Source organism: Balaenoptera physalus (genome assembly GCF_965194825.1).
Source record: "Balaenoptera physalus genome assembly, chromosome: 11".
NCBI lineage: Eukaryota > Metazoa > Chordata > Mammalia > Artiodactyla > Balaenopteridae > Balaenoptera > Balaenoptera physalus.
In genome coordinates, this window is record NC_138896.1 from 62,433,998 (window position 1) to 62,458,550 (window position 24,553).

Below are 24,553 nucleotides of genomic sequence, written 5' to 3' on the forward strand. Positions count from 1 at the left end.
TTTTCAGGTGGGCCAGGAGAAGGGAAACTGTTCTTTCCAGAAAAACCCAACCCCCTGTATCATCCCTCAAGAACCGGAAAATATCTTCCATACAATATTTGCTTTTTTCACAAAGTCGGGAAGAAAAGTCTTGGTAAGAATTTGCTTACTTGTTGGGTTAACATGGGTGGTCCTCATTAGGAAGGCAAGTCTGAGATGAGAAGCCAGTTTTCTATTTGGCATTTATTATTTCCCAAATCTGGTTTTAATCAATTGACTTAGGAAGTCACAAGGACTGTAGTCAACTCCTATTTTTCAGCCTGAGGTTTCTATCAAAGTGTTAAATTTACATTTCAAATTCCATTGGCTGGCACAGGGAAAACCTTTGCAACCCACCAAGCACAAAGTTAAACATTTCTCCCACTAGTATGAGTCTAATCCATAGTGATGGTTCTCGTATAACCACTTTGTATACCACTATTGGGCAGTATATACTAAAACTAAACATATCTATACCCTATGACCCAGCAGTTCCACTCCCAGGTATATCCCCAAGAGAAACGAGTACTTGTATCCCCCCAAAGACATGGACAAGAATGTTCACAGCAATCTTATAATAGTCAGAAACTGGGAACAATCCAAATATCCATCACCAGGAGAATATATAAACAATTGCAGTGTACCCATACACTGGAGTATTATGAGCAATAAAAACTGCTACACCAACAACATAAGTAAATCTCACAGATATAATATTAAGTGAAAGGAGCCAGAGACAAAAGGACACATGTTGTAATATTTGACTTACATGAAGTTCAGAAATAGCAAAGCTATCCATGGCAATGGAGGTCAGGATAGCAGTTAATTTTGGAGGAATACTGACAGTCATGGGCATGAGGGAACCTGCTTAGGTGCAAGAAATGTTCTATATCTTGATCTGTTATAAACGTATGTAAAAATATATCAAGATGGATCCTTAAGATTTATTCTCTTTACTGTATGTAAGTTATACCTCAACTTTTTAAAAAGTGAAGGTATTAAAGATGGAATCAGATGCTTTTCCACAACCTCCTTTCTCCGTGTCTTTGGTTACATCTCTTCAGCTCCTTATTTCGGCCACGGCACGTCTCACTGACATTTCCTTCCTCGATTTTTTTTCCGGTGGAAGTTGTAGGACTGTTTGCCATTTGGAAGGTTGGAATATTTTTACTTACATAATGCTGATGATCAGCTATTTTTTTGAAGCCCTTAGAATTGTTAGATATATTGATATCTAGTTGTTTGACGGATGCAACTCTGTATCTGGCTGAAATTTTTACCCCACATGTGAAACATTGTGAAGGTATGTTCGCACATTTTGGATCCTACAATACAAAAGAATTCCCCCTTTGTAACTTAAATTTGGAATTTAGGTTTCTAGCTGTAATTCGTGTGTTTTCTTGGTTAAACGTGTTTTTCTTTACTCCTGTGGTTTCTTGAGTCATGTGACTTTGTAGCCCTTTAATTTGCCCAACCTAAAAATTGGGCATGAAAGTGTATTTGTCACTTCACAGGCAGAAATCACATAATCTAGGACATGCACCTTGTGTTCAAAACTCATAAGAGGAATGCTCCCAAAATATGTAAATGTGTTTCTTTAAAAACAAAACAAACAAACAAAACCCTTCTTTCTCCTTGCAAATCCAGTTTTTTGGTAGGGTGCACCAGTGAGCTTAGACTTGAAGGCATGTTCTGGTGCCTGCCAGGCAGGAAGTCCCTTGATTGCCCTCTGGTGGCAAGAAGGAATGATTGCATCTTCCTATGGATTTCCTCTACCTGGAATGGCCTTGGTCCTCAGAATAGAAGCTCACAGAGCCCTCTGTGCTATAAATGCTGTGCTCTTGTCTGTTCTTAATACGGTTTGATCATTCTCTGTTTGTTCTTCTCAGGACTGCGAAAAGCCAGGAATTTCTTGCCTAACAATGCACTGTAATCTTAGTGCTCTGGCTAAAGAAGAAAGTCGTACTATAGACATTTACATGCTGCTGAACACAGAAATACTGAAGAAGGTAAGTCCTGGGAAGCTGTACTATTGGGGTTCATTTAAAAGCATTTGAATTGGTTTCCTCAGAAAAAACTCTGCCTGCCCCCTTTAAAAAACTGCCCTGGAGGGCTTCCCTGGTGGCGCAGTGGTTGAGAATCTGCCTGCCAATGCAGGGGACATGGGTTCGATCCCTGGTCCGGGAAGATCCCACATGCCGGGGAGCAACTAAGCCCGTTGAGCCACAACTACTGAGCCTGCGCGTCTGGAGCCTGTGCTCCGCAACCAGAGAGGCCGCGACAGTGACAGGCCCGCGCACCGCGATGAAGAGTGGCCCCCGCTTGCCGCAACTAGAGAAAGCCCTTGCACAGAAACGAAGACCCAACGCAGCCAAAAATAAATAAATAAATAATAAATACATTAAAAAAAAAAAAAAAAAAAAAAAGAATAAAAAAAAAAAAAAACTGCCCTGGATAGCACCATTGGTAATTCTGCTGCAGGGAAACATACCAGACCCTTGTTATTCAAAGTCTGGTCGGAGGACCAGCAGTATCAGCATCACCTGGGAGCTCCTTAGAACTGCAGAATCTTGGACTCTACCCCAGCCTTTAGGAATCAGCATCTCTGTTTTAACAAGCTCCCTAGGTGTTTTGTTTGCACAGTTGAGTTTCTCAGACTTTAGCTTGCGTCAGAATCACCTGGAAACCTTGTTAAACCACAGATTCCTCAGGGGGCAGTCTGAGGGTCTGCATTTCTGAGGAGCTTCCAGGTGATGCCATTACTGCTGTTCTGGGGACCACGTTTTAGATCAGGGGTTTTCCTTAAAGGGCCAGTAGTAAATATTTTAGGCTTTACGGGCTATACAGTGTCTTGCCACTGCTCAGCTCTGCCATTGTGTTGTGAAAGCAGCCATAGACCATACTCAAATGAATGGGTGTGGCTGTGTTCCAATAAAACTTTATTTACAAAAACCAGCAAAGGGCCGGATTTGACCCATGAGTCATAGTTTGCCAACCCCTTGTTTAGATGACACCTTGTTTTTCAGAATTCCAACTTTTGAATCTCAGATAACTTTTGTTTTTTTAGGGTTTTTTTTTTTTTTTAGCTTTTATTGGAGTATAGTTGATTTACAATGTTTTGCTAGCTTCAGGTGCACAGCAAAGTGAACCAGCTATACATACACATATATCCACTCCTTTTTAGATTCCCCTTGCACATAGACCATTACAGAGCACTGAGCAGTGAATCTCAGATCACTTTACTATTATAAGTTTATAAAAGTGGTTCATAAAAAATACCTCAGTCCGTGAATTGGTGGCCCTTAAAAAAATCATACACATTCACTATGATTTATTTTAACATAAACGCTGCTGAGTATGAAAGGCTACATCCAACAAGATGCTTCTAAAATAATCACATGTGAAGCTAAAACAAAATAGGCATGTTAGCCACAGAGATTCTCTTTATTTTCCTTCGGAAAAACTAAATGTGTTAGTCTGTATAAAACTGTCAGTGTATAAATGAATATCCTTAGAAAAGTCATTCCAGTGTTATTTTTTAAATTAGGCATGGCAGTAACATGTTGGCCTGATAAGTCACAGGCACAGGGGGATACAGGATGTTTTACCCACTCTCCGTCTCCGACTGGTGGAGAGCTGTGAACAGTTCTGCTTTCCCTGGATTCTTTGGAGGGAAACCGGTTTGGGGCAAGTTGGGTGCACACAGCACTGCTTCCCTGTTGTACCACTCCCTTTAAAAAGGATAGTGTTGGGAGAGGACCAGGCATGAACTAGAGCACCCCTGGTCACCCTATGATTCCAGAATGTCACATCACAGGAAGTGCCTTACTGTCCTGGGTCCCCAGGACAGGTTGAGGGATTATGATTCTGTATGCTTACCCATCCTGTTCATCTTCTTGATAAACGGCCCTGGTGACAGTTTTATTCCCTGTGCCACACTTGCCACTGTTGACAGAACCCTGATACGGCACTGATGGCGGGAAGCCACTCTGATTTCTCTTTCAGCCTCAACCCAGTTGGCTGATGCTTGCACTTACAAATTAGTCATTAGTACTAATTTAATCGCAAAGCCTCAAAGCCTTCCTTGTCCCCAGCTCTGGCCTGGTCTTGTGCAGCTTTCTCTCTCTCTCTCAGTGATCAATGGTGACCCTTTGCCAAGGAACATGTCCCAGTGACTGCTTTCCCCGTGGGCCATCCAGCCCAGTCTGCATCCCAAGACAGCAGGAAGCCATGGGGTGTCGTATGCGGATGTTGGAGAACCGTTCTCCCTACTGGTGCCCTTTCAGCAGAAACCAGCAGAAATCCCAGGTGCAGAGGAAAGCCTCTGTCGGGCCCCCAAGGCCAGCCACGCCTCCCTAAGGATATGGAGCAGAACCAGCCTTGTGGTTCCCTGAGCCACCACTTCTGTTAGTTTTCCTTTGACCTGAAGGTCTGGCCACAGACAAGGGAATTTGAGGTTTTATTGTTTTGACCTTAACAAGTTTTCATTTGAAATGTAGGATCTGATTTTTTTTAATCATCAGAGGATTCCAGTTTCTTCCAAAGTATTTGTTTTTTACAACCACAAGGGGCCTGTTCTGTGCCAGGCTCCTCATCTGCTCGGCCTTTAACTTTGACAGTTATCATCGTCATCATCATTATTATTATTGTCATTAGCAATGTCCAAGATGATGATGATGGTGATGATGATGATCTAAGATTGATAAGACAGTATATCCTGACCCATGAAACCACAAATCTACAGAACTGTTAAACTGGTAAAAGATTGCTGCATACAAAATTATTTACTGCTTAATATGAGCTCACTGAAGCAGTTTTTTTTGAGTGACAAGCTTCCCAGAAGCACTTCAACTGTGTTTTGTTGCTATTTTAAAGAAGGACAATAATTAGTGTGTAACTCCCAGGTAAAGTACACAGAGTGGCATCCCCGGGTGTCCTCCCAGGAAGGTTTGTGGTTTCTTTGGAAAAGATGAGCTGAGCCCCTTGGAACTCTTTTCTGTAGAGAGAGTCCTCTACTTTCATTTTTGGGGGGTAGGTTTAACCAGAAGTGGGTCAAAGCTGGCATCTGATAGGTACCTCCTTGCATGGCAGGCATGCTGAGTAAATGTAGAAAGACACCTTGCCGGCAGAGCCCAGCTGCCCCCACAGGTGGGATGCCTTCTGCCCTCTGTTTCCACCATGGGAGGCAGCCTGCCTCTCCCTCCACAGTCAGTGCAGCCCCATCTGGACCACCGGCTCGACGTTCTGGCCTTTCCCTAAGCCATAGTTTTGCCAGCGCCTGTCTTCTTCCAAACTCTTCCATCACTGCCTTGGAGCCATTCTCTCATTATCTGGATCGGTGGCTTTGAGCCCACACCAAGGCTTCTGCCTGCAATGGCTGGTGGGCTCTTCCTGAGACTTTCCTGGGCCAGCCTCCCTACCCCCATCCCCTTTTCTCATCGGGCCATCACCTAATTACAGTAAGTTCCCTACATAAAAACCTTCCTCAAGTTGTGAACTTTCAAAGACGTGAACGTGCGTTCCATCAGCATCAGGGGTGAGTGAAATTGCAGCTTGCCCTCCGTCTCCTATAGCTGACGGTCCTTCAGCTCTACCATCTCCCACCTGCTCTCCCTCCTCCAGTCAGTAACTCTTCTTGCCTGTTCACTCGATGCCAGCCCTGTATGCCAGCTGTTGTACTACTGTACTTCTCAAGGTACTGGACTGTAAGATTAAAATGTTTTCTTTATTTTTTGTGTTTGTTTTTCATGTAATATTTTTGTGAAAAGTATTATAAACCTATTACAGTACTGTACTATTTATATAGCCGATTGTGTTAGTTGGGTACCTAGGCTAACTTTGTTAGACTTACGAACGCACTATCGGTACAGAACTCGTTCATATGTGGGGGGACTTACTGTATAAGCTAGATGCTCTCCCCCTCTCATCTCTCCATCAGGTACCCTCTTCCCAGCTTAAATGGCTTTGACCCCCCCAACCAGCTTCATTTAAGAGCAAAGAAAGAGTTAAAAGGAACTCATGTGGAGAGTTTGAGGGTTGTGGTCAAGGCAGGAAGATGCTTGAGAAATGTAAATCAGATACCTTCTATGGAATGCCAGGCCTAGATTTGTCATACACAATTAACAGCTTTATTTATTCTCTGCTCTTTGGGAATATGTCAATACCAAGATCCAAATATCTGGCTCCTGCCACTTGGAAACCACAGCACACAAGCCTGCATGTGCTGATGACTCAGCAAAACTCCAGAGCTTTTCAGCCATCCACTATGATATGAAAGAATCCTCAAGAGAGAGACCGGAAATCTCTTGTCTCATTCAGTGATAGAAATTTTTGTCTGGTCCACTTGGAATCTTTGAATTTCAGTTCTGCCTGCGACCTCGGGGCCCAGCCATTGTGATTGAAAAGTCTTACAGTGAGTTGTGTTGTTTCTTCCTCAGGACAGTTCATCTGTCATCCAGTTCATGACCCGCGCCAAGGTGAAGGTGGACCCTGCCCTGAGGGTGGTGGAGGTAGCCAGTGGGAACTCAGAGGAGATGACGGTGAGTCGGTCACCCCCCACACACACAGCCCTCCTCCAAGGGTGAGGGAATCTGGGTGACTTGGGAGACTTGGTGCTGGCATTTGAGGGTAAAGGCGGTCTCTAAGCCAAGATGTCAGCTTTGTGGTAGACCCAAGACCTTGCCTGCCTTGGCTTCCAGGCCCCCATGGAGAACTTCTGCGGTCTGCTCTTGTTGTGATAGCCATGTTCTCTGGGATGCTGTTGTTATGTGAAAGCTCCCAGCTATGACCAGACAAAGGAAAAATCTTCTGGAAGTACCCTTGACAGGGCTTGCATTTACATTCTGGAGCCAAGACTATTTTAATTTTTCTCAGACCTTTCCCTGAAACCTCATCTGCCTTCACAGTCACATTGCTCCATGGATAAACGCTGGGTGTTTCAAAAACAAGTTGTTTTAGTAACCTGAAGGGGTCACATCCTAGTTGCCAAGTCCTAGAAACTCCTCTTTCATTCCTTACCTAACCCCGTATCCTCTATCACAGCAGTCCCCAACCTTTCTGGCACCAGGGACTGGTTTTGTGGAAGACAGTTTTTCCACAGGGTATGGGGGGAGGGTTCAGGTGGTAATGCCAGCAGTGGGGAGCGGCAGATGAAGCTTCGCTGTCTCGCCTGCCGCTCACCTCCTGCTGTGCGGCCCAGTTCCTAACAGACCGGTACTGGTCTGTGGCCCGGGGGTTGGGAACCCCTGCTCTGTAAAGTGCAGTCGGTAAGCAGCCTCAAGATGGAATATGTGGCAACTGGGAGCTCGGATGTGGGGTGTGGGAGAGGCTGGAGGGGAAGGGGTGCTCTTGGAAATTTTCTGCCTTTTATTATTTTTCAGGGGCAGGAGGCAGGGGGGAGGCTCATTCTCTGACACCCACACTGAGGTCCTAGGCACATGGGGAGACAGCAGCCTCTGAACTGGTTTGGCTAATGAGCTATGCAATGATGCTAGCTTTTTGCATCTCCTTTCCTGGAATTTACTTCTCTCAAGGGAGACTTTACCCTCTCTTGGAAGAGTGAATATTGCTGTGACAAATTTACAAAAGTGAAAAATTCACAAAGATTAATTACTTACAAAGAAAAAATGGTTAGCTTATTTTCCAATAACAATGGAGACACCACATGTCTAAATGTTAGGATGAGGATCAGAGCAAAGCCCACTCTTATAAGACCCAGGTTAGGAAGGGTTCATATAGAAAATAAATGCCTGGGGACTTCCCTGGTGGCGCAGTGAATAAGAATCTGCCTGCCAATGCAGGGGACACGGGTTCGATCCCTGGTCCGGGAAGATCCCACATGCCGCGGAGCAACTAAGCCCGTGCACCACAACTACTGAGCCTGCGCTCTAGAGCCTGCGAGCCACAACTACTGAAGCTGGCGTGCCTAGAGCCCATGCTCCGCAGCAGGAGAAGCCACCGCAAGGAGAAGCCCGCGCAACGCAACGAAGAGTAGCCCCTGCTCTCTGCAACTAGAGAAAGCCCGTGCACAGCAACGAAGATGTAATGCAGCCAAAAATAAATAAAATTAAATCTTTAAAAAAAAAAAAAGAAATGCCCAGGACCTCCATGAACTCTCAGTCCTGAGCAAGAAAAAAAAGCATCAGCTGGTACAGAATGAATAAGAATCTGTGAGGATGTTAAAGCTGCCCCAGGCCGTGGGTATTGCATGCCTGATGCAGGGAAGGACTGTCAGATGCAGACCTTAACTCCTCTACTCACATCGAGAAATTGTCCACACAGTCATTTTAATAACAGAAACTGAATGGGATGAAATGGAATGATGCTGGAGTCCTTCACTCCTAGGGTCAGTGTTTATGGAAGATCAAATATTTGGAGTTGACCTTTGCCTTTTCCTCCTTGCCTTTTGGCCATTTAACTGCTAATTCAGACTTTTACCTGGGGATTGAAAAAGAATGGAGATTCACTGCTCATTGTCACAGCTCTGGTTAAAAAGTTTCGTAGGATGAGGTACATGCCCAACATGAGAGGTTTGGAATGTTCTGGTAGACCACTGTGTTCCCAATTAAGAGTTAACGGAAGTAATTAACAGGTTTCCTACAGGTGGAATCCCTTGGGTAAATGAAAAAATTATCATGGGCGCATTGCCCTTGATTAGAACATGGAGCTGTGGGATCCAGGAAAACATTGCCTAACACCCCATTGTTGGATTCTGAGTCATCTGTACGCCCCCAAAATACCACTTCCATTAGTTACTGTTCCATTTTGAGCACTATGGTAATATTATCATTATCAAGAGTTCTTTGGAAGAAGCTCTCATTTTCAACTGGTTTTTTTCCAGTACTCTAAGAAAAAAAGGCACCCGTCGGAATCCCACAATGCCCCCACCTTCCTCCTTTCCATAACTTTGCCTTTCAATCCGTGAGCCAAGATGAAGTACTACAATCTGTTCTCAACTTTCCTGGCCGAAAAAAAAAAAAAATTTTCTGAGTAGGAAGGTTTGCCTTTTTAGAACAAACACGTTCCACCCTACATGTTTCTTCTGAATGCCTGGCACTCTGTTAGTTGTTCATTGGAAGGGAAATTTCCATAGAGGCTAGCCACCAAATTTAAATCGGGCAAAATATCGCAGGCTTTTAGATCAGACGCCACATGTGTATGGCCTTGGAATGAACAGGAAGTGTATTTGCTGCTGGCAACGAGCAGGGTGTGGGTGAGAAGAGGAAAACAATCCAGTTTTTAACCACATAAAGTGCACATGGTGATAATTCAACTGACAGGCAAATCAAATAATTTTCTTGGGACTCTGTGTCTTTTATTTTTATGCCATGGTATGGGGAGTGCTTTACAGGGAGTACAGTTAAATACCTAGAAATATGTACTAGATATTTGAGGCATTTTCCTTGTTTACTAATAATACATTTGAGGTGCCCTTCCCAGGTGGGGTATTAGCACGTGTCCAAGGCCAACCACACCAGCTTACCTGGCTTTGTACAGACCCAAACCTGAGAACTGTGGATGAGATCTGAGTCACCGCATTCAGCGCTGATTGTGCTGAGAACACGCTGAACTCCCATCCTGTCCAACCCAACCCTTCCGGCTTTTCCGGCAGTGCTGCCAACAGCTGAGGCTAGAAACTCCCCGGGGGCAAACCAAGAATCTCCAGCACACCAGCTCTGCTCCTGAGAGCCACCGCCCCAAACTCCCTTCTCAGACTGTGTGAGAAGCTTGTATGAGTTACAGAGCAAATCTGTTTTCTTGATATTTTGAAATAGTGGAATACATGATGAACATGGAAATCCACAGATGGATAAGTAAGTCATTGCCATGTGGAGTGGGCACCAGGCTGAGATTCTAGGTACCAGCAGGAGAGACTGACTCCGTCTCATTTTAGCGGAATCAGAATGGATTAGAAGGCTATTGGGTAGCTCTCAGAATTGCCAGGAAGGCTGGGGATATGACAGACCTGCGGCACCAGGACCACAGGCTGGGTCAGGCCCCAGAAAGAGCCTGGCGTGGTACTCTGGACACTGCTTCCCTGGCTTCTCTCAGCCTCTTGCTCTGGAGTCAGGCAGGAGCCTCTCACTGGCTGAGGTTAGACCCTTGTCCCTGGGGTACCAGGCACCCCAGAAAGAGCAGGTGGCTGGCATTTTTGGCTATTATAGTAGAGCCTCACCCTCACCCCAAGACTCACCTAGAGGAGGACTCCCCAGCACTGGAAGGACGCTAAAAAGTGACAAATACCCCCTCCCATGTGCTTTTCTAATACCGAAGACAGCATGGGGCCAGCCAACCCCTGGTGCATCTTAGAGCTCCCATCTGAGCCAGTCTTTGTTCAGTCATTTAGACCACTTTGTCAGCTCCGTTAATGAGAGAACATGAAACTCTTTGTCCATAGGTGGTTTAGGAGTGTTTGTGCTTTGGGCTTTGTTTTGTTTTTAGGATGAATATGCTGGAATGAGCTACTTCCTTGCTGATTTGACAGGGCAAATGTCTGGGGCCTTCACCTTCTGCCCCGGGAATCATATGTCCAAAGAGGCGGTCACCTCCCTCCCACGGTCCTCCTCTGCCATCCCTTACCCTGCAGGTGGGGAGATGGGTCATAACTTTAACAAGTCCCCTGAGCTTCTGCTGTGCCCTGCCTGGATTAGAACCACAAAGCCTCTTCCTCTAGTGAACAAAGGGCCTCTGATGCTCGGGGAGAATAGGTGACTTGCCCTGGATCTCACATCGCTGAGCCAAGAATAGTGTCTGGAGCCCTTGACTCCCCAGCCTGGTACTCCCTTCCCTGACCTGCAGCCACTCAATCACACGGGAGGGCACTGGGCCTTCTTGGATGAAAGGGCCCCGACAAGTGCAAGTGTCCACTCTGGAAAGGACTGACTTGTTTTAAAGTCTGTCTGTTAAAACTGCCCAGGTACCCTTGGAGCCCAGCCAGCCCCTTCAGACTGGACCTGGCTCTCCTCACCCCAGCGGAGGCTTTCCCTGCTCAGTCTCAATCAGACTCCAGAACAAAGCCTCCAGCCTGCAGCCACGCTTTCACTTCTGAATAAACCTCCCCCTCACGCACGAATTGATCAGGAGAGCACGTTCCAGCTTCATTTTCTCTGAAGCCGTTCAAGTTCAGTTCCCAGTCTTGGCCCTTCCAGGAAGTCAGTACTTCTAGTTTGGCCTTGTCCTCTGTGAACAGGGAGCACTGCATTTCGCCCTTTGGAATTAGAAAAGCCTGGCTTCATAGCCCATCTCCTTCCCATCCCAGTGGTATGATCTTGGGTATCAGGTAAGCTCTGTAAGCCTCCATTTCCTCATCTGTAACATGGGAAACCTGCTTTCTACTTCCTGGAGGTTTCCCCTCCGTTTTGCTCCCTGCCACTGCCCCCCAACCCAGAGGGCATCATCTAAGGTGGTAAATGAGATTACTTCGAAAGGTGCCACCTATAGTTCTTTTGTTGTTTACTGCATCTTGAAGCAAACTTTACAATTTTCTGTCACCGAATAGACTGTGACTTGTACTTTACCATTTATGTGAAAAATTACATTATACCCGGCAAGAGAGTTTTCCCCCTTCTTACACTGAGAGATACGATGAAGAAGAGGGTCACTGGAAAGTCATCACCACCCCCCCGCCATTCCCTGTCATCATCAAAAGATGGTAGGCGGTCCTCTCCCCTCACCCACTACCCCCAATGTGAGACTTAAGCTCTAACCATAAGGAACTGAGAAAAATCCCAGTGTGGTTTGCTGATTGTCACTATTTGCAGTTTCATTCAATGAATACTTATTGGGGGCTTGCTACGGGCCAGGCAGTGTAGAGACACTGTGGGTGCAATGGGGAACAAAGTAGCCATGGCCCCTGCCCTCCCAGAGCGACTGAGGGGGTGAGAGAGAGTAAACAAGGAAGCAAACAAGGGTTTTATTTCAAATCAAGGTGAGTTCCATGGGAGTAACCTGCTCTAGATTGAGGGGAATCTAAAGGAATGTTTCTCCAAGGAAGCTGAGATCTAGAGAGTGAGGAGGGATTAGCTTGCCAAGCGCAGGGAAGAGTGTCCCAGTGAGGAGGGAGAGCCATATGAAGACCCAAATAGCTTAGCGTGTTCAAGGCTGAAACACCAGTGTGGCAGCTACCTGGTGAGTGGTGAAGCCATCCATGATGGGAGACATGTGAAGACATCCATGATGAGAGACATAGGCAGGGTCACACCATATAACACCAGGGAGCAGTTACAAAGGGAAGCCACTGCAAGCTTCTGTTTTGAGTGGGGAATGGCATGATCCAATATATATTTTTTAACAATCACAGGCTACTGTGTGGACAGTGGATTGTAGGGGGCTGCAAGAAGGTTGTGACCGTCACTTGGCTAGAGATGATGGTGGCCGAGGAGCTAGAAGTAGACAGGTAGCTTTATATCAGTAGAGGTCTAGCAGTTTGTGCCAGTCACATGTAGGGAGTATCTGTCCTAAAGGGTTGGGAGGGATCAGGTCACATCTTGGTGCAAAGCCCTTTGCCTGGTGCCTACACATGGGCAGTCAGTTAATAGTGGCTCCCTTTGCATGAAGAGATGGCCAAGGATGGGAGGAAACAAATGAAGAATAGCTTCTCCCTCCCTCAAAACCTCAAGAGTCATGATCAGTTTACTCTAAACCAATGATTTCCAGCTGTCATCATGATTATCATTATCATTTTTTTAAACAACACAACCCATTTCTAAATTGAAATGTGCTTTGGTTGAGTCAGAGGTGGGATGCCTGGAACTCCCCCAACTTGTATTTCCATTTTCCCTTGGGGGCCTCTGTATCCCCTCACCAAACCCCTAGGCTCTGTGGAGCCGAGGAAACCACTGCTATGGAAGGTTGTATTTTAGGACAAGGCTGCTGTCCAGTCCCTCAAATTCTTTGACTAGACATGAACTGGACCCCCCGGTAAACATGAACAAGAAAAAAAATTTTAGCCTCAAGGGGTGAACGCTGCACTTGCACATGTGTGCAGACACACGTGCTCAAGCACACAGACACACACACACAGTAGTGTGGTTTTGTTCTGGGAAAGCCTGAGCTGAAGAGGTTAGGAGAGGCTGCATGGACAGAGTGACCCCTGAACAAGTATTGAAAGCATTTTCTAAGTGGACAGGGGAAGGTCAGGCTCCAGATGGAGTCAGATGGTGTCTTAAGATAGATTCTCAAGAAGCAGACCCTCAGATGAGGATGTGGGTGCAAGGATTTTAGTAAGGAAATGCTCCCAGAGAGATGGGAAAAGAAGTGAGGAGACAGGATAGGGAAAGAGAACAAGTGGACCAAGGATGAGATTCCAGGGGCCCCAGCCTTAGCGGAGCCCTGGAGCACAAATACCACCTCAGAATTCATCCTGCCTTGAAGCGAGGGAGCTGGGCTTTCTCACTCCTGTACGTGTCAGTCACTGGCCAGGGGCTGCCCAGGAGGTAATGAACGCCAAGGTCCTCCTCTCCCCACGTGCCCTGGGGGCAGGTGGCCTCTGACAGTGCCATCCACTTAGAAGTGAACGCATGTAAAGCTGGGGTTGGACATAGGGAACTGATAGAGGGACCCGAGGGATGTGGGCGGGCAACCAGTAGTGTAGGGTACAGATGGCAGTGGTCTCCACGCAGACACTGGGGGCTTGGCTCGACATGCCCTTCTGCGTCCCGTTGCTTAACGATTTTATTGTTTTCATTCGTATATGCTCAGTTCTTGTGATGTGCTGGGCATTTGATGTGATTATCGCCTATCACTCTCACATCACCCCTGTGAATGAGATATTATTACTCCCATTTTCTGATGAGGAGACTGAGACCCCCAGGTGAAGGGACCTACCAGCCTGAGATGCCACAGCTTGTCAGTGGAAGGGCTGGGTCTGGTGCAGGGCTGCCTGTTTGCAAGCCCGAGTCTCCCTTCATCCTCCCCTCCTTGGACCCCTGCTGTCCTGTTGCCTGGCCCTCGCACAGCAGGAGCACCACTCTGGCAGATGGTAGGAATGCAGCCATGGGTGGTGACAGCTGGCCCTTAGTCTTTGGAGCGACCCTTGGCTCCAGTGACCTCAGAAGCACATCATGCTCTGACTTAGTGGTCTGTTGATTCTGGAACTCTTTCCTGTTGTGGCCTGGTCCCTAACCAGATGCACAGCTACTCATCAAGAGAATTAGCACTCATCGAGGGCCCTCCGTAGCCTGCGGTAAAGGAGCTGCGTTCCCCTCCTCCCTTTAAAGAGCAGTCATGAGGTTTCTCAGGAGTAATAGATATAAAACCTCTTAGCACCATGTCTGGCACACGGTAAGTTCTCAACAAATGTGACCCGTTCTTAACAATAAAGGAATTAGCACCAGCCCAGCTCATTCCTCTGCAAATTCTAACAGAGCAAGGAATTCCTGAAACCCAGCACCTAGCAGGCAGGGGCAAGTTTGACATCTTTGTTTATCACAGCACAGACTTACAATGTCCATCTTGCCAAATGCAATTTATTTTCTGTTCATTGATGTCATCTCCATAAGTCTTCGGCCTCCCCTGAGTGGGGATGCTTTCTAAAGACTCTGTTCTGAGAGTGATTTAAGACATGGCTCTGCTGAGAACATTTCCTCCAGCTCCCACAACCCTTTATCCCTGCCCCCTTCCCCACTGGCTGCTAGATGTAATTAGAAGCAGATGAAAATGGCATTTCATTGTCCCAGATGTTCTTCTTTTACCACTTTTTATTTTATATAAATTCCTTCCCTCTGTGAGACCTGTGTGTGATGTCAGTTGTGGAAAGCATCTTGCCCTTGTAATTGACCTTCAGGCAATGGGGCCTGGAGTTGAACCTCCATTCGGGTGCTGCTTATGCTGAGCTGTCCCCTCAGCCGTGGAAGCCCTCCGTCCAGCCAGGCCTGGGCCAGCTGTACCCCACTGTGGTCATGTTCTCAAGCCTTTTGGAGACCTGAGCATTTCCAGCTATGACATTGGGCATATTTACAGTGGTCAGAACATAAAAGTTTCCAGAAACATACAAGTGAATCAAGTGCTGTGGTTCAGGCTTACCAGCTGCCTCAGACTGGAAGTTGGCTCCTGGTGGTTCCCTGACGCCAGCTTGCCAGCCTCAGGTGTGTTCAAGTTTACAGTAGCAGGCAGGATGCCCAGCGTGTGGGCCTGCCATCGCCCCTGCCAGATGTCTGTCCTCCTCAGGGACTCTATTGAGGCAAATCCTCGTGCTCCTCAATTCTCTTATGTTTTATTAGTTAACATCCAACACATGAGCCCTCCAGCTTCAGTCTGCTGCTGTGTGATCATTTATCCCTTCGTTGATGAGAACTTCTGCCGCCCCATCTCTCAGCCTCCTACCACCCTCTGAAACGTGCAGACTCCCCCTCAGCCTCAGTCTTTTTTCTCCTTTCATACTGGGAGTGTGGATCTCTGCTGGGGAAACCACTTCCCCTGCAGCCCTCTCAACGGGCCTGTTCCTTGAACCCCCACGTAAAGTTCTCCCGATGCGTTTTGCAGCCAGAGTGCTCTTTGCAAAATGCAAACCATGTCACTCCCTAGTTAGAACCTTCCATTGACCTCCCATGCCTCTTAAGATAAAGCGTATAATTATTTTCTTTTTAGGTTTAATTCCACAGTATTTTTAATGGCATAGTTAAAGCAGCCCTTATTCCTCCTATGCTTATCAGCAATTTTCTCAGGTAATTTTATGAATGAATCTGATGATTCTCAGGGATTATTTATAAGTAATTTTCAAAGCCATGCCTCAGGAAGACAAAAGAGGTTCTACGTTGCTTTTCAGAGCGATTTCCTCTCTACCTGAATGGAGAAGGAGAGTCAGAAGCTTGAATTTCAGTGTTTTATGAAAAGAAAGTAACCTATTAAACTAAATTATTTAGGAATTAGACATTAAGATCAAAATAACTGCAGGTTTGGTTTGATTTAGTGCAGCCATCAAAAAGCTAGATGGGGCCAGTTTTCAGATGGAAGCCACAAGCTTCTTTAATATAAAGGATATAATTCTTAACACAGCCTCCAGGCCTTCCCATCTCTCCAGCTTCATCTTGAACATTTTCCGGTGGCTTCTTGTTCATTCCATTTGCTCCATGCCTACTGTCTGTTGGCAGTACTTCACCTCTGCCAGGCTCTCTTCTGTCACAGGGGGTTTGCACGTGCTATTCCTTTTTGGAATGTTGTTCATTTCCCTCTTTGACTAGTTAACTTCTGCTTACCCTTTAACTCTTAGCTCAAGCAGTCCCTTAAAAAACTTTCTGACTGCCATGCTTATCTTAGAGTCTTTTCTAACCATGAATCTCTCCTTTGGGGCACTTTCTAAGGTTATAATTTTGCATTTATGTCTAACTGGCCAGTATTCTCTATAAGCTGGAAGCTCCATGAGGGCAAAGACTGCCTGTTTTATTCATCAATGAATCCCCACAGTGCCTGGCACATAGTAGGTCCTGTGTACACATTTGTTGGATGGGTGGATGAATGGATGGACGGACGAACAGACAGATGGATAGACAAACAAATGGACAGACGGGGTGGATGGGCAGATGGATGCATGTGTGGATGGATGGCCAGAACTCTCCCAAAAGAAATAACATTTGCCGATATATTTTTGAAGTAGAAAAAAGAGAAGCACACTCAGGAACTCCAGCTTCAAATCTCATCCTCTCTTCATTGCAGACTGAGTCATAGTCATACTTCATCAATGGTATGGCAAAAAGGACATTGAATTTATTAATCTGTGCCTTCATGAATCACATGATGAATCACTACCTTGGTCTAGGTGACGGGAGAACATGCATTCAAATCCTTGTTCTGTCAGAATTCACAGTTTACTGGAGTCCATAGACAGGAAGATACATCATTACCTTACAGAGTGAAGAGGACTTAGGACTGGGATGATGATGAAGTGCTCCACTGTGGTTTTAAAGCTAAGCTTTGTGGAGCCGTGGGTTCCCTTGAGTTGGTTCTGGGGCTGCTGGGCCTGGGGTAGAAGGGACTGGCTTGGGAAGGGGGACCGATCAGACAGGGCTCGAGCTGCCCACCTTCTTTATAAACAGAATCTCCATTTTTTTCTGTTTTATACATTGGGGTGCTAGTGCAGATTTTCTCTGCTAAGAGAAGTTGAAAATTGCTGTTTCCAAAAGCTCAGAGAATGATTAACTCTGCTGAAAAGAGCAGAGTAGGTCAGTCTTCTTGGAACAGAAGCTGTTGGAGCAGAGTCTCTCCTTTTAATTTTTTTTTAACTTGGCTTTAAAATGCTCAATTTTTTTTAAAAGTAGTTAAAAGTAGAAAAGAAAACAATACCTGTAGTATCAAAAAACACCTATTTACTTAAAAAATTTCCTATATTTTTCTGCAAAGCTGAAGTCTTCTATATGCTAAATTGATATTGATTTTTTCGTATAACTTTATAGCATTTATCATTTTTCCCATTTTATTATCCTGTTTTCTAAAGTATGTAAAACTTGGAAATCAGGCGAAAGATGATTGTGTGTCCTTTCACACCTGGAGCATTCTCTATCCCCTTTCTACTCAAAGTGTGGTCCTTGGACCAGCAGCATCAGCATCGCCAGTGAGCGTAACCGTGATGTGGACGCTCAGGCCCCAATCCAGACTCCCTGATTCAGAATCTGCATTTTAACGAGGTTCCTCATGTGATTCTTACACACATTAAAATTTGAGAAAAACAACACTGTTCTAATAGGCCTGCCTAACTCCCTAGGGCCCATATTCTGTGAAGTTACATATTAGCTTATAGAAAACTAAGTTACAAATGCCTTTTGCCGGTAAAGATGAAAATGACTTCCGTCTGGCAGAAAATATAATCCCAAAGGTTATAGTTTATTGCCGTGTAAGGTATTAATCAGTTTTGTATCTGATTTCAACATTCTTCTATTCTTTTTTTCCTGTAACTACCCGCATTCTCAGATCCTTTTTTGAACTAGCTTTACCATCCTGCTGATTCCCTCAGTCGTGAATTAAATAAATTTTTAATGTGTATTTGCTGCATATTTGTATGAGAGTCATGTTTTTAACTTTTTGAAAATCATACTTTGACAGCCAGATGTATTATCATTTTAACGGCTCTGTGGTATTCTACTTCGCGATTGCCGTAATTTACTCATCTCTTAGACTTTTAGGGTATTTCTATTTTTTATTGAAGTAGAGTTGATTTACAATGTTTTGTTAGTTTCTGGTGTACAGCAACGTAATTCACTTATGCATATATATTCTTTTTTGTATTCTTTTCCATTAAGGATATTCCTAATTCTGTACCAATGTAAATAATTCTGCAGTGAACATCTTCGAATATAAAACTTTTCCTGTACTTTATGTTTCTTGCCTATGAGTAAATTTCCAAGTACAGAATTAATGGATCAAAGGATATGAACATTTGTAAGATAAGCAGTATTGGAGTTTGTCATCTGGACAAGAATGGAAGAGTCTTCCAAGGTGGCAAAAGCAGGCTGCAGAGAGGCAGGAGGCCACAGGTCCCACAGGGAGATAACTCTAACCAGCTAGAATGTGAGTACAGGTCCTGCCAGGGACTGGAAAGGTAGGAAGGAGACCAGATTGTAAAGAGCCTGGTACCCTGAAATGTATATTTGGTATAAAGGGAAACCATCTGTAGTATAAACTGAGAAGTGCGTGATGAGGCCTGTGCTTTAGGAAGACAACTCTAGCAGCAGGAAGTCTCCTCCAAAGCTCCTGAAATAGTGCTGGTGACAGAAGCTCAGGCTTGAACTGGAGCAATAACTGGGGAGATGGAGAAAAGATATTTAAAGAGGTACCAGGGATGGGATTAAGAGATACAGACTACTATGTATAAAATAGATAAGCAAGAAAGATTTATTGTGTAGCACAAGGAGTTATAGCCATTATCTTGTAATAACTTTTAATGGAGTATAATCTGTAAAAATACTGAATCACCATGCTGTATACCTGAAACTAATATAATATTGTAAATCAACTATACTTCAATTTAAAAAAAAACATTAAAAAATACCATGGGCTGATTCAAAAAATTTTTTTTAATTTTTGAATTAAAATAAAGAGGTATAAGGGCTTCACCAGGATCATCCTGCTATTTACTGGTGGCGACCAGACTGGATTGTCGGTGCTTCCTACCTCTCTCTGTGGTCCATGCTGCTGTTCCTTTGGGTTTTTATCTAAGATGTGACTTCTTAGAACTTCAGGCTGCTCAGATCCTTCCACTTAATGAGTTTATTAGAGTCGCGATGTGCAGGAACCAGCTTTGCCAAAGCATAAAGCACATGTCCAAGATGATGAACGGCATCACTAAAAATAATAAAAGATTAAGCACACATTCCGGGGAAGTGCCAGGGCATTCTTGTGGAATTTGCCAGACTAAACTGTAGTGGATACTCTTCACTGTCTCTGTATCTACAAAACCAGACTTCCAAGGTGGCTTTGCCAGGATACGCATTTCAGACACCACGGGCAGGCAGCGTCCCTGTGCGGCTCTCGGGGTGACCCAAGGAGCTGGACTTTACAGCTGACCCCACGGAGCCCACAGCCTGTCTCATTGTCAACAGGAAGGTTCAGCAGATTTTCACTATGCGACCAGAGACCAGGAACTTTCAGACACTGTCTTCCTTCCCCATTTCACAGAGGAGGAAACCGAGAAGTTTGTCTTGGTTGTCCAAGGGTGCCCCTCTCAGCCACAGTGCTTCATAGTTGACCTGTGCAAGACACCACAAGAGATTCTGAATGTGGGAGGTGATTTGATCTACAGCTTTTTAGGGGCAGTAACTCAAAGACATGAATCTATCTGTCTTTAAAGACAGAAATCTCTAATCTGAACCAGATAGAAAAGAGTAGGCTTAAGATGACAGACTTCACAGCCCATTTCTGTCCCACCACCTCTCACCCCCACGTATTCCTCCTTCAGGATCGCCTCATGTCTGAAAATCCCTCTTTGTAATAGCCCCAAACCGGGTAGAATGGATAAATAAATCAAGGGATATTCACACAGCAATGAGAATGCCATGCTCCAGCCTGGAGGAATCTCCCAAACCTAATGTGGAAGAAAGAAGTCCTTCCAGGTAGAGCGTGGACAAAAGCAGTGATGCTCATCTAGGCTCTCGGCCGTCAGGACAACAAGTACCCTTCGTGGGGGCTGTGACTGGAAGAGAGCGTGAAGGGGGCTTCTCAGCAGCTGGTCCCATCCTGCATCTCGATCTGGGTGCTGGCTACACAGATGCATTTCGCATTCAGTTCGTGAAAATGCAGTGAGCTGTGCACTTAGGTTACGTAGACCGTTCTCTATGTATATTAGCTTCAATAAGTAGTTTTTTAAAATTAAAAAGGGTGCCAGCCAACCGTGCACAACCTCAAAAGAAATCTCCCTGCCAGCAGTGCTAATGATGCTGATGGGAGCACCTGCCATGTGTCAGGGGTGGGCTCCGCCAATCGCCCTGCGTGCGTTAGCCCCTTCAGTTCTCTGGGGAGGTGCTGTTCTACCCCTGTTTTACAGAGGAGAGAACTGAGGCTCAGAGAGAGAAAGTACCCTGTCCAAGGTCACACAGCTAGTGAGTATGTGCTGAAAAGAGGCCTTATTTCCATTCCCAGAAGTGACTACTGTGTTCTGTAGGCAGTTCTCTTTGATCCGTCCCGACATAGGAAGGAATGGTTTCTGCTCTGATTTCCCTAGAGATAATGTTTTGGATTCAGGATCTGCCTCATGGATGACCATCCTCCCCTCCCCCAGCACAGCCCCCCACCCCACCAGTGGGAATGAAGACAGTTGAGACAAAGGTGATTGTGTTTGCTTTCCTTATCACCAGGGAAGAGACAGTAAATGATCCATTTAATTGACAGATAATCTTTAAAGAACCACTGTCAGCCAGGTACTCTATGGTGTGCTAGTGACCAGCTTAGGTTGGGAGTTTGGGGTTGGCTAGACCTGAGTTCAAATCCTGACTCTGCATTGTAAGCTACATGGCCCAGAGCAAATCCCTTGTCCTCTCTGGGCCTCCATGTCCTGCTGTGTAAAATAGGTGCTAAATACCTCCTGGGGTGATTGTGTGAGTTAGACAAGAGATTGCAAGAAAAGCACAGAGCCTGACACAGAGGAGCATTCAAGAAATGTTACAGAGAGAGGGAAACCAGGCCCTAGAAAGGTAACATAAATAGCGCTAGTATCAACTCAGTCCTGTGCCCAGTCACCGTTGAGGCTTGAGCAAGGGGCTCCCATAACCAGCGAGGCTTCCTGCCAGGCAAAAAATCAGCTGGCTTTCAGGGTTGAGCCAGGTTTACATAGGCCTTCTCCAAGGAGGGACTGGACATTCCAAGCACACGGCCTAGCTTGGACAAAGCCCTGTGGCTGGGCCAGCCTGTCTGCAGCTAAGGGAGACAGTGGCTACCCAGAGCTGAGATTTCTGTCTCTTCAGCAAAGAGGAGCTTGAACGGGACGGTGGGGTGTTAGGGGATTGGCTGTAGAGGACACAATGGATGCTTTGAATTCTACAAAAATAAACTCCGCTGTGACCAGTGGGGCGAAAATAGAACCAAAGAGTACAGTCAGTGTTGAGCTAGCACGTGTTAAGCTATCACTTCTCTGGCAGGAGGATGGGGGTGCCCTGATTTGTGCGCCACTTTTGGTGGTATAAATGCTCCTGTGATGGACCATTTCAAAATACCATTGTAACGTCCTTAGATGTGGGGCTGGGAAGAGATGCACACCGTTGGCACCATTGATGTGAGCCAACACACCACTGAGATTCCATCAAAGTTGGGAAAACTTGCTTCACTGAGACATGGGCTCTGAGGACCTATGGCTCCCATTGGAGACCAGGGCTCTGCTCTTCGAGTGAGTGCTTTTAGTGTGCTAGGTATCGCCATGAGACCCAAGGCAAACTGTGCCCAGCCCTTGAGGTCCACAGTCTACTGGGGAAACTGGCATTAATTGAGTAATCACACTAAGTTACACAGTGCACAGAACACTCAAAAAGAAGTACTGTCTTACCTGGAGGGCACGCCCATGCCCTTTGTTTCAAAACCATAATAAAACAGAGACTGTTACTGTCTGTTCTGAATCAAGAACAAAGTGCGTCCTCTCAGTTTTTCACCACGCTTATGTTCACTTCGTGATACTTAAATCAGGCCTGTTGTCATTACAGCCCTTTGAAGAACTGGGCCTGTGATTTCAAGTGCCTTTTCTGGTCCTTGTGAAAAATCCATCTGTATACAACCAGGAAAGCACTCAACAGAGCCCGTTTTAGAGTGACAGCAGTCTGGACACATCTCTCCAGTTCAGTCCCAATGTCGAGCCCAGGCTGGGTCCCCTCATGCGGTGGGTGCTTCTGTTTGGGAACCATCTCACTTCTGCTTTGCCTCCCAGGTGGTCTTCGAGGCGTTGCACAATCTGGAGCCCCGAGGCTACGTCGTGGGGTGGATCATTGCCATCAGCTTGCTGGTGGGAATCCTCATCTTCCTGCTGCTGGCTGTGCTGCTCTGGAAGGTGAGTGGAGAGCGCAGGTCCCCAGGGAGTCCCTGACCAGACACCCAGCTCTCCTGCCTCAGCAGGGCTAGAGCTCGTCGTCGGAAAAGGCTTCCTGGTGGAACTTCCTTCCCAGTGCAGGTACAATGAAGGAGGACAGGGTCCCCTCCAGGCAGTGAATGGAGTCTAGGCTCCTCCTGAGGCCATTCACACCTGAGGACTGGACTGCTTTAGAGGGAACCCCAAAATCTTACCCCTCTTCTCCTGCCTTCCCTAGCAGAGTTGCCACCAGTCCTAACACAGGGTGGTGGGAGCCTCACTCCAACGCACAAGCTTGGGGAGTAACAGCTGGGACTGGGACGGGGGTGGTTAACTCCTTTACTTGGCACAAAAACAAGAAAAGAAACTACAGAGCCATTCTTTGTTCTTTTCCCATGTGGAATATGGAAAAGATTTCTGCCCAGAAGACTCTAGTAATGGCGACGGGCTGTATGTCTGGAGTGCTGCCTGGGTAGCTTCATCAGAAGTTCTCCCAACCCCATGGGGGTTCATTTGTAGGTGCCCCAGGGGGTAGATTTGCCCTGCCTCCTTCACCAGGGAGCACCTGCTCATCCTTCACATCTTGCCTCTTGTCACTTTCTCAAGAAGAAAGGGGTGTCCTCACCCCCAATTCTAGGATGGTTTCTTTGCCCTGCGCTCTTCTCTCAGACACCTGGCGTCCTTGACTTTAGGGCCTGTGTATTCATCAGTAATGGTTTCAGAGTCATTATCTGAGGAAGGTCTGTCTCTTCCACGGGATGGTAGTGTGCCACGTGAGTTGGGTCCTGTCTGTTCTTGTTTCCACCATGTCCCCAGCTCCTACAGCAGCACCAGGGACCACAGCTGGGACTTCCTGACACCAAGTCCCTGATTTTCCAGTGTTCCAGGTTTCAGAGGCAGGTGGAAACAGCCTCTTAACATGATTATGGATGGATTCTTTAAATTCAAATAATTAGTTTCTTTGGGATTCCAAAATAATTTGTATTTATTGATCAAACATAGACACATGTCAGTAAGCAAAAAAGTTGTCAAATACTCAGGAGTCCCCATCCCAGAAATAACCGTGGTGAGACCAGCATTGTCTCTTCTTGAACTTTTTCCCTACATAATAGACAGAGACCAGGCATTCTCTTAGCACCCACTTATTTGTGAATAGTGTGTTAAATTCTCCAGTAAAATACCCAATACATTTTCAGGTGCAGGACCTCTAAAATTAAAGCAATGAGTTCAATTATCAATCTGAAAAAAGTATAGTAAATATACTTCAGAGTATCCAAGAAATCTAGAAACACAGGGAAAATAGTGTTTTTGTTGTACATCTTTTCAGATTGACAGTTGGACTCATCACTTTAAATTAAGAGCAACTTCACCTGAAAAAAGTATTGGAGGTTGAAGAAAAATATATTGAGCATATTACTTGAAAATTAGTTTATCTCAGGTTCCCATGCTTTTTGGACATCCCATTTACTATTTTACAGGCTAGCTTTCCCTGAATGCAAAATTGTGAAAGTCTTTCCCTATTGTTAAAAACCCGTGTCCAGCGCTGTCCTCAGGCTGCAGATGTATGGCAGATCCCAGTCCTTGGATGTTGGGATTCATTCACATGGCTTCTGGTTTCACACTTCTTGTAACAGTGCTACAGTGAATATGCTTGGAGCCAAATATTTGCACAAATCCTTCATTATGTCCTTAAGATGAAACCCTAGAAACGGAATTACCGAGTCAAAAGAAATGCGTATTTTAAGCCTTTTATTACACATTGCCAGTTGCCCTCTGGAAAGGTTATACAAGCAGTGTATCAAAAGTGCCCATTTTCCTGTATATTTACCAGGAGCGGATATTACCTTTTTTGAAAAACCTGCCCATTTGTTGTTTGTTTAATCTGCGTGGCCAGATAGAGTCTTAATTCTCCCTTTTCTCCAACTCTAACTCCTTCCTGCCAAGACGGCTGGTCTGGGGGTGGAGAACAAAGCCAGCTCAGTGTTTGGGATCTGAAGACAGTAAGGGCTTTGGGGGGGATGTGTGTGTTTGTGTGTGTGAGAGAGAGAGATACTTCCTTCT

The 24,553-nt window shown here is 45.7% G+C and overlaps 1 protein-coding gene across 7 annotated transcripts in view; it reads left to right on the forward strand.

Annotated features, from left to right (window-relative positions):
* Nucleotides 1-24,553, forward strand: part of ITGA9 (integrin subunit alpha 9) — a 352,771-nt gene that overhangs the window by 314,432 nt on the left and 13,786 nt on the right. For 3 of the 7 annotated variants that reach the window (XR_014250773.1, XM_082412747.1, XM_082412754.1), the window contains 4 exons: nucleotides 8-133; nucleotides 1,908-2,027; nucleotides 6,456-6,557; nucleotides 22,355-22,474. Coding sequence is in view for 6 of the 7 variants with exons in the window: in XM_082412747.1 (XP_082268873.1) it covers nucleotides 8-133; nucleotides 1,908-2,027; nucleotides 6,456-6,557; nucleotides 22,355-22,474 (468 nt within the window). In the remaining variant the exon portion in view is untranslated. The other 4 variants (XM_082412750.1, XM_082412749.1, XM_082412748.1 and 1 more) reach the window with 4 other exon arrangements.